Here is a 13,783-nt window from a genome sequence, read left to right on the forward strand (position 1 = left end):
GATAATGGCAGCTCTGGGCCCGCTCTCCTCCTCTCTCACCTGCATCTGCCACAGAGAAGCTGGGAAGTGCTAGCCGACACTATAGCGAGCCCACCAAGAGGATGGTGTGAATAGCGTCACCCTTTCCCACAACGCCCCTGTGACACCCCTGTGAGGGGCCAAGTTTAGTTCTTCACCTCGTTTATCCTTCCTCTTCTCCAAACCAGCTGGAAACAAGGGGTGGCGTTGCTTGATTCGTGTGGGAGTTCTCTCCCTCTCCCTCCCACTCTCTCCTCCTCCTCCTCTTCCTCCTCACCCCTGACCTCACCAACCTCCAGACTCTGGTCCATGGACTGGTTCTAGCACCAACCTGTCCTTCTTTTTCCTCCCTTCGTTTTCTTTTTCTTTTCTTTTTCTTTTTGTCGAGGCTTCAGGGGAATTGCCAAGACCTGTTTCATGCATGTCCACTGGCGGCAGGTTCAACTTTGACGATGGGGGGTCATACTGCGGAGGGTGGGAGGAGGGCAAGGCGCACGGCCACGGGATCTGCACGGGACCCAAGGGCCAGGGCGAGTACTGCGGTTCCTGGGCCCACGGCTTCGAGCTGCTGGGCGTCTACACTTGGCCCAGCGGGAACACCTACCAGGGCACCTGGGCACAGGGCAAGAGACACGGCGTGGGTGTCGAGAATAAGGGCCGCTGGGTGTACAAGGGGGAGTGGACGCACGGCTTTAAGGGACGCTACGGCTTGCGGGAGAGCACGGGGACGAGCGGGAAGTACGAGGGGACTTGGAACAACGGGCTGCAGGACGGATACGGAACCGAGACGTACTCCGATGGAGGTAAGAGGGGGAGGAGAGACACAGAGCCAGATGCATTGTGGGTGTTTTGGGGGTGGGTTTGAGTATGTGTATGTGAGGATGTGTGAACCAAACAGTGCCTGTCAAGGAGCGATATTTGATATTGACTGACACCTGTCATCTGTGAAAACGACTTCTTACTGGAGAATGATTGACAGGCCGATGACGGTTACAGAGGTGACAGATGTACAATAGGAGGCGTTTGTCCAGAGGTCTTCTCGGGTCATGCTTTCTTCTGCCGTGCCTCGTCGACGCACACACACACACACACACAGACATTCAGGCAGAGGCAGGGGGTTGCGTCAGGACAGGCTGTGAGGAAGATTCTCAATCTCCTTACCTCGGACTCTTCCTTTCTCCTCCCAACCCTCACCCCTCACTTCAGCTGCATAAGGACACACTGTGTATTTGCAGGCCTTCAATTGAGGCCATGCAGTCTTAAGGGATGAGTAAAAGGTTGGAGGAACAGAGGACAGCAAGTACCAAGAAAACAAAGTGTTTTAGAAAACAGATGTTGTAATCATCTAACAGAGATGGTAGAAACAGAAAATCCATGTCTTCACCCTTGATTTCCCCGCTTACATGTACCATGCCAGTTTAATTACTCCTGTACTCTGTAGAATATCTCATTAAATACACCACAGAACAAAAGATTACACTGCCAGTGTAGGATGCTAAGGCTACATCCGCACTAATACGTTTTAAAATGAATACTTTTTGCTACGTTTATGCTTAACATCCACATCACGGCGTTTTTGAGCCCCTAAAACAGAGGCGTTTGGCTCTAGACTGCCAGTGTCGAAGGCTTTTCGGCTGCTTCAGCATGTTGAATCGGCGGCGGAGCAGAGAAACGGACGTGAGGAAAGCAAGACAACGGGTAAAATCAAGAGGGCACACACAGAAGGCTCTTAAAATTTTTTTTTTATCTTCATCTCATCTGATCATTCCAATACACAGATATTTCCACAGCGACATGGCCATCTGGAATGAAGCTAAGCGGTGTGTTAGAGTGGTGTGAAAATGGTCGGCAAACGCAGCTTTATTTCATGTACATATCATAACAACAGCTTGTATATATGCCGTCCTCGGTCTTCTTGTTTCCCTTTTTGAATGACGAATTTCATCTCATACAGGCGCAGAAGGCCGTGCTAACTGGCCGTCGACTGTAGTCTTTGCGGTGTGTTTGAGTCCAACTTATCGGCCAAAACAAAGGCGACGTGAGGCGACGCAACAGGCGGCCTTCATCGCCGCTAGTTCCTTTAGTCTGGATGGACAGAAACGGAGACCTTTCAAAACGATGACACATACACCCACGTTCGCTTCTTGATTGGGTCTTATCAGTCATGACGTGTTCTTCCCTGATTCGTCATGCCCCATTATGTGAACCTTTTCCAGAAGAAAACAAACAACATCAGCCTCAACCACCAGTGGTAAAATTCAACATGGATAATGAGTTACAAGGTTTTGCAAGCGTGTTGCATCAATTCCTATATAAATATAAATGCAAGTCCATTTACCATTTACCATTTACCCTTTAGCAACAGTATGTGACGAACCGGGCTTTCAACTAACTCCAATGAAAACCCACCCGCGGCGTTATTCAACAGTCGGAGCAAGTGACGTAGTATTAATAGCATTAGAGTCCATTCAGGAGGGCTGGTGGATGGATCAAACAAACACAAGACTTTCAACCAGGGACCAGTGCTCGTGTCCAGTGTGAAACTAAAAGTAACATTGACTTATTTTGTCATGTGTGTTGTTAGTCACGTTACTCATTTGTATCGTCAGACCCGTGAGTCACGTGAGTTACTAGTCAGTGAAGTTAACGTCAACCATGACCGTTTCCTAACCCTAACTCAGTGGTTGTGTTGCTTAAACCGTGAAAACGGAAGTTTATTTTGAAAGGACACCATGCATGTAACAGGCGTTCTGACGGGCACCGATCAAGCTGCGGTATTTGCCGAGTTGGGAATGAGAATGTGTTGAAAATACAGCCAAAACAATTATAGTATCTTCTGGTGGACATGGCCAGAAAAATCGAATTCCAATACTATTGTGACACTTGTAATATCCATGAATCTGACAGTTTTGCCAAATTAAGTGTTGGCAACTTCAATGCATGTAATATATCCGTGACGATGTTATTTTTTTTTCATATGACTGCAGTAAAAAGCTAAAGGTACAATTCTTTTTCATTTATGATTCACAATTTAAATATGTAAACATATTTCAAAGGACCTTTAATTTTTAGAATATCTTGAGATGCATCACATTGAAATCAATGACATCAATGCACTTTGAGTCTCTTAAACCGCGGCTCAGGTCAGTCACTGTTAATGAGACACCACACACCAAATGGATTCCAGCTTAAAAATAGATGCATACACATTGTGCGTGCAAAGATGCACACACATGAAATCTGGTGTGAGTTGAGCAACAGAGCTGACAGTAGCATACATGCAGTTAAAGCTTTGTTACATAACTCTACAACTAGCAGGCCGTTTTACAACGCCGGCCTGGATCACACACACACACACACACACACACAGTCCTGAGCAGCCTGATAAAATCCGCAGACCAGACTGGTTAGAGGGGTTGAATCAGGACAAAGGAGACGAAGGCGGCTTGACAGAACCAGACAGATCGGACGGATGGATGGACGGACGGACGGATGGACGGACGGACGGACGGACGGACGGACGGACGGACGGATGGATGGATGGACGGGCGGAGTGAGGGAGGGATAGATGGATCGACAGATGTACAGATTGATGGACGAATGGATCAGTCAAATGATAAACAGATAATGGGAAGATAGCTGGTTGGATGGATGGATGATTATCATGATTACGATGAGAGATACGCTCTAATCAAAGGAAGAGTGAGATCATTACAGAAAGAAAGGGAAAGACAAAAATGGACTGCAAAAAAGAAAGTGATAGGAAAACCTCCCAGAGAGGAACGTGTTGGAGAGACACTGTAGCTCTGTGAAGTGTTTGAACCCACATACTGTAAATGCAGCAGAGATTGGCCTAGTTATGAGTGTTTATCTTGCTCCAACAGTACACAGTGTCCTTATTATAACAGCATGCATTTGTCCTTTAGATAAATCTATGAGGTAGAATAAAATGGTTTTAATAGAGAGAGTTGATCAAGCCGGAGCACAACCCCACATAATTTAACAGAGAGATAAGAAATAATCTCAAAATGATAAATACTCCAGTTTAAAAAGAGGGGATGTATTGCAATGATAATCCATTTCATATATTGCCAGGATAAATGTTACCTTGCTATGACTTACTAACATGACTTTCACATGGCACATACTGTATGCCTCCCTGGGTTATCTTTACATTGCATCCTTTAGCTTGATTTTGTGTTCTGCAAAAGTCATGGCTAATAACCCTGATCCAGGTCTGCAGAGCAATGCTTGTGTGAAACCAGGTCCTGGTCTTGGCAGGGGACACTACACAACGAGATTTGTCTCTCAGCTGTTCACGCAGATGAGGTAAAGAGAAAGATTATATATGTCAAGAGGCTAATAGAGTGGTGCAGGAATGAGTCCTAAAAAACAGAAATGAGATAATTTATCACTTCCTGTTCCCTCGTCTGGAAGTCAATGGGTTTTTGGTTAGATGCCAAACTTAACGTTTTATTCAACAATAGAAAACGCCAGTAAATATCCCACTCGTTAATTTTGCAGCTTTTATGTGTCTTAAAAAGGCGGTTGCTAACAAGGGGCTAAATAAGATTACTGAACTTCATCACGTCCACCGTTACAGCCTCGTTGTGTTTACTCGCGCTCATGCGACCGTGGTGTAGTTCGTTTATAGCCTAACGGTAACTTTTTACCACAAAAATCATAAAAATTATATTCATTTGTGGAGATTATCTTCCAGTTGGCTATTAGCTTGTGTTGACTCCAGGGAAATGAAGAGTTTCACTGTCACATTATCAATCCACTTCAACCACAGGTGCCTTTCCCCGTGCACATTTCGTTTTCCATTCAGAGAAAATGACTTTCTTTTTCCCGTTATGATATCAATGTGCACGCAGCACAGGTATCAAGCTGGTAGGCAGACGGTCCGCGAGACGAATTATCAAGGGAGTTAAGAAAAACAACAAAAAATTGTAATAGTTTTAAAATGATTTTCCATATGTTGTGTATGACTAGACCCAAAATGAACACTGTAAGCGGACGACTTGAACTTGATTTCTATAAGCGAATTACAGTATTTAAACAGCATCTGTATAGGAATGATTCTGATTCAAGCTTTTGATCCATATAAGAGGTTGATCAATGTAATTGTGATCACTATAAGCCGTCTCAAGCGGGAGATTACTGTGCTTAAAAAAAAACAGATTTTGTGAAGTTGAAATAATCCCCCCACAGTTTTTGAATATTTTTCTGGGGAAGGACCCGCATGCCCCCTGCTTTAACTTTGCCCCCCCAGGATTGCTTGCAGGACGCCCCTGTCTGGAAACATATCTGTTAAATTACTACACTAATTAGGAAGAGAACATTTCAGACCCAACAGGGTTGTAGTTTGGTGTTGGCTTGATTCGAAAGAGCAATTTGTGGACTTAAAGCTCTAGTTATTGATTTCTGCCCACTATGGAGGCAGAGTAACCCCGAAGCAATCTGACAGACACACTGCCCTGACTTTTTTTCACCTCATAAAGTTATTATGGCTAACGTGCCAGCAAACCATTGCCTACCTTTTACACATTCAGCAGACACAAAGCAACGTTAGCGTTCATTTGAATCGGTTGTGTTGTGTGTTGGCCACCTGACAAATGTCAGTTTAAAGGTGCTTTACATGTATACGATATTCAGACCATTAATATAGCAGCAAACAATTATTTGCTATAATAGGGAGGGGTGTTCGGGCCCAAAACCGGCTTGATTGTCATATAGTGTGTACCCGGCATTACTCTCAGATTAAGGGCACAGTCACACATGCGCAGAATTAACATTGCCGAATATTCACCTCCCGTTCATTTTCAGGGGTGAATAAAGCATTTGCATCTTCGCATTGTGTGGAGTTCAACTTTGGTGAACTTTGACCGGCAAATACGCAGCCTCAAACGATAGTAAAGACGTGTGTCACACACGTCTTTACTATCATAAAGACGCCGGCCAACCATTGACCCCACTTGGCACTGCCCACATTCACCACAAATATTGCGTCGGCAGGCGATGGTCAATCGCCTGCATTCCCTCGTGTGTGACCGTGCCCCAAAGCTGACAGTCCATCTTTGAAACCTCAGGCCTCTTTCATGTCCAAAGCAAGAAGAGTCAGGAGCCAAGACACTGAAAGATGCTCTGCTGCCTACATACTTTTGGAACACGCTGTGCACTTGAGAGCCAGCTACATTTCCCACAGTCATGTCTCTGAGCTCACTGCCGGTCCCACTCTCCCCTCCAACTACACCTGATGCCACATTTCTCTGAAACACTCCTCCTCTATCTTATCTCTGCTGTTTGGCTTTTCGTTCTTCTCCTACGTTTGCCAACATTCCTCTCTCCTCTCCTCCCACCTCTCTCTTTCCTCCCTCGCTCCACTGCATTTCCAACGGAGCCGCTCTGTACAGTAGGGTTTCCATAGCAACGCTCACCGACATGCAGCAGGTCAGCGTGTCACGAGGGACTGAGTGTTCCCCGCTGCTATTGGCCACCCGGCCGGCTTTACCGGGCTCTGATTGGCTGGCTTGGCCTTCCGGGCTAATGGTGTTTACTGAGATGAAGAGCTAAGCTGACTGATTACCAACCACACACGCAGAAAGAGAGAGGGAGTGAAGTAGAAAAATGAAAAGACAGCTTCAGTAATCATTTTAGTGAGAAATGAAGTGAGTCACAAAGGGAGAGGCAGAGATTACAACTGTCACTGTGTACAACAGTGGTAACAGCTAGAGATTACAGCAGTAGTGGTTGTTGTACTTGACTAGCTGATACACCACACACAGTGTCAAACGCACAGAAACTCATTCAACCATCCTTCCATGAAGACTTCACCAAACACCGACAAGAAAAGAAAAGAGCACTTATATGGAGGCACATCCAATCACAGATGCTTCATTAAACGATGCTCGTCGTGACAGCTCAGCAGCATCCTGGAACCTCCCTCCTGTCCCCCAGCTGTTGGCAAATACGCCACAACAACATTATAATTGTTCAACATTAACATATCTTGCTAGCTTGCTAAAGGGCCGCCAACAGTGCAGTAATTATTCCAGCTCTGACCATGTTATGTAAGCTGACATAATAAATTCACTTGTCATGTATAAATACGCCCAGCAACTACATAAATTATTATCTACACTGAGGCATGATAGGTGGGCCCAATGGAGTCAAAAACCTGCTTCCTTTGGGTCATGTAATGGTTAGATGTGAACGTTATGGTGCATGTAAAAGGCTGTATTTGAGAGGATATGTTTGCAGCCTATTTGAGTGTGTGGGAGGAAGCTCTTCAGCTAACACAGCCACTGTGTTTTCTATCATCCTGTAACTCAGGGCGCTTTCACAAGCCATTGGCTAGTCCGAATCAGATTGAAATTGATACTTTTGGTTTGTGCTGACTTGACTATGACTTGCCCCAAACTGCATGTGATTATCATAAAGGGGTCATGTCTGTAAAGGGGAGACTCGTGGGTACCCATAGAACCCATTTTCATTCACATCTCTTGAGGTCAGAGGTCAAGGGACCTTTTTGAAAATGGCCATTCCAGTTTTTCCTCACCCAATTTTGCAGAAGTTTGGATCGTTATTTAGCCTCCTTTGCGAAAAGCTAGCATGACATGGTTGGTACCAATGGATTCCTCAGGTTTTCTAGTTTCATATGAGACAAGTATCTTCACTCTTAAAACTGAGCCCGCTACAACATAAAAATCCCAAGTTGCATTAATGCGTTAAAGAAATTAGTGGTGTTAAAATTAATTTGCGTTAGCGCGTTATTATAACTCAGCGCTGATCTAACTGTGCACACAAATCCCTTCTCCTCCAGTTTATCTTGCATGACTTCATAAACGTCACTATTTTTGTGGACTTCATTTAGCATATTCTGTGTGTTCTCTTCGGCCCAGATGTCAAGCGAACATCGGAATTCTGCAAAAGTCCAGGTCAGCCCTCGTTCACTCATGTTAACCTGTGTGCATCTCAACCAATGCCCGCACAGGCAGCCTGCATTTTGGTTCTCTTGAAACGGTCCGAGACCACCTCTAGCAAGCTGTCCTGGACTGGTTGTTTTGGTTTGCACCAGAGTACGATTACTATGTTCACAACTGCCCAAATGAACCACTCTAGAGTTCGATTAAAACAGACTAATTGTTGGCTTGCGAAAACAAGATGTGTTTTTCTGGACCACTCAGCCATGCATGTAGATGGGTTATGTTCAGATTGGAAGGGTTCAGATTGAGGGCCATTTCTAAATTGGCCATCCTCTTTTCGTCTTACCTTCGTGGGCTCTTGCTGAGATGACCAGCCTATCCCTGGCCTGTTTGCGTCTTCTACAGGTTTATTATTAGCTATAGCCTTCTTTTCAGACATGTACTGAGTAATGCACTTTATTGTTGGCTGTCATGGTGACCCTCTATGTCTCCATAAAGTACGACTGACTGGTATTGGTTTTAATCCTGGGTAGTTTCAACTGCAGGAACACTGCTTTTGCTTTGCAAACTCTAGCTCATCCTGCAGCATCTGTGCTGCTCACGTTTTTACAATACTGCGTATGAAACCTCCACCTTCCTTTGTAACTGCACTGGTGTTGATTGTATTTACTTTGAGGTTCTTGGTCTTTCCTCTGTGGTTGTTGAGTCCAGTTTATCCTGGATAAGAGTGAGCTTGTAGCCTACTGGTCTTCTCATGCATTGTCTTTGATTGTTGTCAGTTCCCAACAAAAATAGAAAAGATGACAGTAGGAAACCTTGCTGAGATGTGGACTTGAGTCACATGACTTGGACTCAAGACTTTAGATTTGCCTTGACAAAATCAAAAAAGACCTGCAACTCGACTTGGACTTCAACACCAGTGACCCATGACTTCACTTGGAGCCTTTTACCCTGGAAATACTTGATACTTTCCCACAAGCCCAAAGGTTAAAAAGTATGTTATTTAAAAAGTGTGTGCACGAAGATGATCAACGGCCCGGTACCGGAGGTAACTCAGACAGCGTCAGAGATGTTGAGTTTATTTACTTTTTGAAGCATCCTTTATTGATTTGTTTTGGAAGATGATTTACTTGTGGGGGAAAAAATTAACTGAACTGAACAAACTCAATTTCTATCTTTTGTTGTTTATTGCTAAATTCTCGAAAAGTGGTGTTTTTTTTGTTGAAGTGTAGACTCTTTAATTTTGGTGAATATTATTGGGACTTGCATTTGATTACATTACACTTAGTTCCCCAGATCGACTTTGTTTTAACCAATCCGACAGCATCCAATCAAGTTGCAGAAGAAAACCATGAACAACCAACGTTACTCTGTTGTTAAAATGGCATTACATTGGTGGAGAGCGCAATATGACTTGTTTGAGACTCAAAAGTCAAAGTGTAGGACTTGGGACTGGAATTTCAATTTCAATTTCAACAAATTTTTATATAGCGTCAAATCCTAACAGAAGATATCTCAAGATGCTTTTCATATAGAGCAGGTATATAGACCCTAACCCAACAAGAGATCCCCCATGAGCATGCATTCATATGCGACAATGGCAAGAAAAAGCTCAGTTTTAACGGGTAGAAACCTTGGGCAGAACTCAGCTCTGGGTGGGCGGCCATCTGCCTCGGGTTGAGACTTGTCTGTCTTGACTTGGGACATTAGTGCAAAGACCTAAGACTTACTTGTGACTTGCGAAACAATGACCTGGTCCCACCTCTGCATCTTTGACCCCAGTCCTTACTTCAAAAGCATTTGTGAGTTAATTATGAAGTCATTGCCTCATGTGTTTTTGAACATTTTGAAAAACGTGACTGATAAACCACGACGTTGAAGAATATTCCAAAGAGTCTTCCTATCCATGCTACCAAATACTCCTTAATTACATGGATATAGAGCGGAAAGCTCTAAGATATCCGTCATTGCTCAATAATTTGGTCAGTACAGGATCTGTCTCTGTGAAATCCAGTGTGCCGCTCCTGTAGCTGAGTGCTGACTAATTCCTTTATTCTGTTCAAGATGATCCTGTTAAGCACTTTGCCTGGTATGAGTAGGAGTGTGATCCCTCCGTGGTTTGCACAGATGCTTGAGGTTGCCCTGTATAGAGGGTAGAGCATCTCCACCATGTTGTTAAAGAAGGGATGTTGGCAGGTCCTGCTGCCTTTCCAGATATCCACAGGGTGCCTTTAAATCCATCCTGGTTCTAAGTAGATACAGTATGACCTTTTTCTTTAACTGTGTCTTTGTCAAGGATGGTACAGCAGAGTGCGTGGACATTGGTGAACACATTAGCTAGTGCAGTATTCAAACCTGTTACTTTTCAATACTCTCTGACTACATCATCTGAAAGATTTAGTGGTCTCAGAAGGCAAACATCTCATAGATTCAGCCCCCCATTCGCTATGGAGGGGACTGTCGGTGTTCTTGAAAGCTACTTCATGTCTAAGGTGCATTTTTTAGGTTGTTTTCCAACCAGTGGGCAACCTCCGGGTCTGAAAAATGAAGCCAACGCGAAAGTGACTTAAACTTGCATTCTTTCTAACAGCCAGCAGGGGGCGACTCCTCTGGTTGCAAAAAGAAGTCTGATTGTACAGAAGTCTATGAGAAAATGAGGCTACTTCTCACTTGATTTATTACCTCAGTAAACATTGTAAACATGAGTTTATGGTCTCAATTGCTAGTTTCAGGTCTTCTTCAATACAGCATGATGTTCATTTAGTAAATTATGGTCCCATTTAGAGACAAATAGACCATAAAGCAGTGCATGATTTAGGGCGGGGCTACCTTGTGATTGACAGATCGCTACCGTTGTCCGGTCTGGGAGTTGTCTGTGTTTTTGTCTTTGAACTTTAACCCTTTCACAGTGTGTCTTCAGTTCATGAAAGTTAATTGTAACATTTTGATCACCTAAAAATGTCTTATTCAGCATTCGGTTGTACTTAGATCCACCCTCTCATTTCACTTCTGGTTGCAAAAAAACAAGATGGCAAAGGGACAAAATGCTGAAGTGAAGGCTTCAAAACGTCAGTCCACAAACCAGTGGGTGACGTCATTGCGAACTGTGTCCACTTCTTATATACAGTCTACGGTACTTACGCACACATACCTCTTTGTTGCGCATCGATGCTGGAGGAGATGTAGGATGGTGTGTTGCTGAAGTGGTTAATAGAGCGTTGTCCAGTCTGGGAGTTGTCCGTTTTTTCGTCTTAGAACATTAACCCTTTCACAGTGTGTTTTCAGTTCATGAGTTAAAGATGAATATTTAAAAAAAGAAAAAACATCCAGAGAGCCTTTAGAAAGGTGCCGAATAAAAGTTTGACTTTTCCTGACAAAAAATATTATGATTGTGAATTAATCTTTTTAAAAATTTTGGCGGGTCAAAACAAATGTTTTCTTTATCTCTTTGGAAGGTGTCTAACGTTTGGTTACCACTTCTAACAAGGCATGTGAGCCGACATTAGTATCACATGGTATCTCTGAGTCGTCGTCAAAAAAAGAAGGAAATGCAATGACACGGGAGGGAGAATGCGTCATCTAGTGACTGAATGTTATCAATGTTATCAATAGCACATTTAAGTATACCCTTTTTGGTCAACTGAAAACGTCTTATTCAGCGTTTGGTTGTACTTAGCTCCACCCTCTCATTTCACTTCTGGTTGCAAAAAAACAAGATGGCAAAGGGACAAAATGCTGAAGTCAAGGCTTCAAAACGTCAGTCCACAAACCAGTGGGTGACGTCACGGTGACTACGTCCACTTCTTACATACAGTCTATGTTTCCAACCTGTATACTGTATATACGTATGATTGATTTGGAGAGTCAAAAAGGTATAAGTGAAGACAACCTATTTGTATTAATGTACAAAATTATATTTACAAATAATGCTGAATTATAACATACATCAAGGTCATCAAAACAAAATCGGTTATAAAACAACAAACAAGGTTGGACATTTTCAAATGTTCAGGGCAACGGCACACCGCCATGTTATCATGGGTCTTTTTCATGACATTTTTTAGCAGATAAATAATCCTCAAATGGGAATCTGAAAGACTCAGACAGAAAAAGGGCCTAAGCGAAATCTCTTAAACGGATAATGGTCCCACACAGTGATTTACACAGGCAGAGGTTTAGCTTTGAACTGACTTCCCTTGCTTTCAGTGTTCAGTGATTTGACCGTGGTTTAGCTGGTCTGTCTGCTATGTGTCTGTTGATCCTGCCGGTCTGTATGACCTGTTGTCTGTCAGTCACCATCTGTCTTTCCTTTTGCCTGAGCAATTGTTGCTTTTCTCCTCAGCTGATGTGTTGGGGTTACCTGATATAATGGGTTATCCTGACACATTGGCTTCTGTCTCTTTTTCTGTCTTTGGTATTTCTAACACTACAGTACAAAATATAAATCCACTCACATTCAAGGACACACATTTACACATGCAATGTACCAGACTCACTTCTTTCTCCTAAAAGCAGTGCACATTGTATCCGCATATCGTCACCCATAAATGGCGGAGTCCAAAAAAATCCACCTCCTCAGCATTTGTACATTGCTTTTTGGATTTCCTACAGATGCGCTTCAATTATACAGTGAAGAAAAGTATTCAGAAGTGTGTTTTTTTCTTTTCTTCAGGCCCATTGCTAATACGTACCTCATCTACTGCCACAACAACCCCTCTGCAGGCTTTAGCTTATGTAATGGGAGTGGTTTGATGGTTGTAGTGAGGATTAGCAATGCTGTCTGAAACATGAAAACTCTAAATATCTATCTTGGACGTCTGCCCCGCACCACTGTTGATACATTACTAACTGGACATACTAATGAGGAAGTTTGCCCTGGAAGCGCTTGGGATGGCATGGTGCTGCAATTTCTCTAAAACTCAATTATTAGGGACTGTATGAAAATGTATAACGGAGGATGAGGGTAAGAAAAGAGCTTTTCGCTGAAGTTAGTCACAGTTTTTTTTGTGAGAACATGGGAGGGTCTTTTAATTTTTTCTCTCACCAGTTTTATATTTTATTTCATCTTCCCGTTGCAGATTAATTGTCAAACATAACATAGGTTATAGGGTGCACCATCTTAAATTGTTAATGATTTGCCTCTTTTAGTTATTTATGGTGAATTGCTGTAACTGTACTGTTAAATTGTTTTGAGATATAGAGTGGTCCAGGGATGACATATTTTTGTTGGCCAAGCACCCAGGTGTCTGTAGCCAACAATGCTATTTGCAACCGACCCGGGCACACATTAGATACTGTATGTATATTTTTCGTAAAACATTTCAGCAGTTCTGTTGCCTAAACCTAACCAGGTAGTTCTGTTGCCTAAACCTAACCAAGTAGTTCTGTTGCCTAAACCTAACCAGGTAGTTCTGTTGCCTAAACCTAACCAAGTAGTTCTGTTGCCTAAACCTAACCAAGTAGTTTTGTTGCCTAAACCTAACCAAGTAGTTATGTTGCCTAAACCTAACCAAGTATGTCTGTTGCCTAAACCTAACCAAGTAGTTTTGTTGCCTAAACCTAACCAAGTAGTTTTGTTGCCTAAACCTAACCAAGTAGTTATGTTGCCTAAACCTAACCAAGTAGTTCTGTTGTGTAAACTTAACCAAGTAGTTATGTTGCGTAAACTTAACCAAGTAGTTCTGTTGCGTAAACTTAACCAAGTAGTTCTGTTGCGTAAACTTAACCAAGTAGTTATGTTGTGTAAACTTAACCAATTAGTTATGTTGCGTAAACTTAACCAAGTAGTTCTGTTGCGTAAACTTAACCAAGTAATTATGTTGCCTAAACCTAACCAA

At 43.0% G+C, this 13,783-nt stretch overlaps 1 protein-coding gene across 1 annotated transcript in view; it reads left to right on the top strand.

The window, feature by feature from the left end:
- The first annotated feature begins 409 nt into the window (after nt 1-409).
- The window catches only part of jph3 (junctophilin 3), a 56,214-nt gene continuing 42,840 nt past the window's right edge, over nt 410-13,783 (top strand). Inside the window, exon 1 of the mRNA XM_037767328.1 lies at nt 410-821. Coding sequence (XP_037623256.1) covers nt 440-821 — 382 coding nt within the window. The 5' untranslated portion in view covers nt 410-439. The remainder of the gene's footprint in view (nt 822-13,783) is intronic.

Source organism: Sebastes umbrosus, chromosome 4 (assembly GCF_015220745.1).
Source record: "Sebastes umbrosus isolate fSebUmb1 chromosome 4, fSebUmb1.pri, whole genome shotgun sequence".
Classification (NCBI taxonomy): domain Eukaryota; kingdom Metazoa; phylum Chordata; class Actinopteri; order Perciformes; family Sebastidae; genus Sebastes; species Sebastes umbrosus.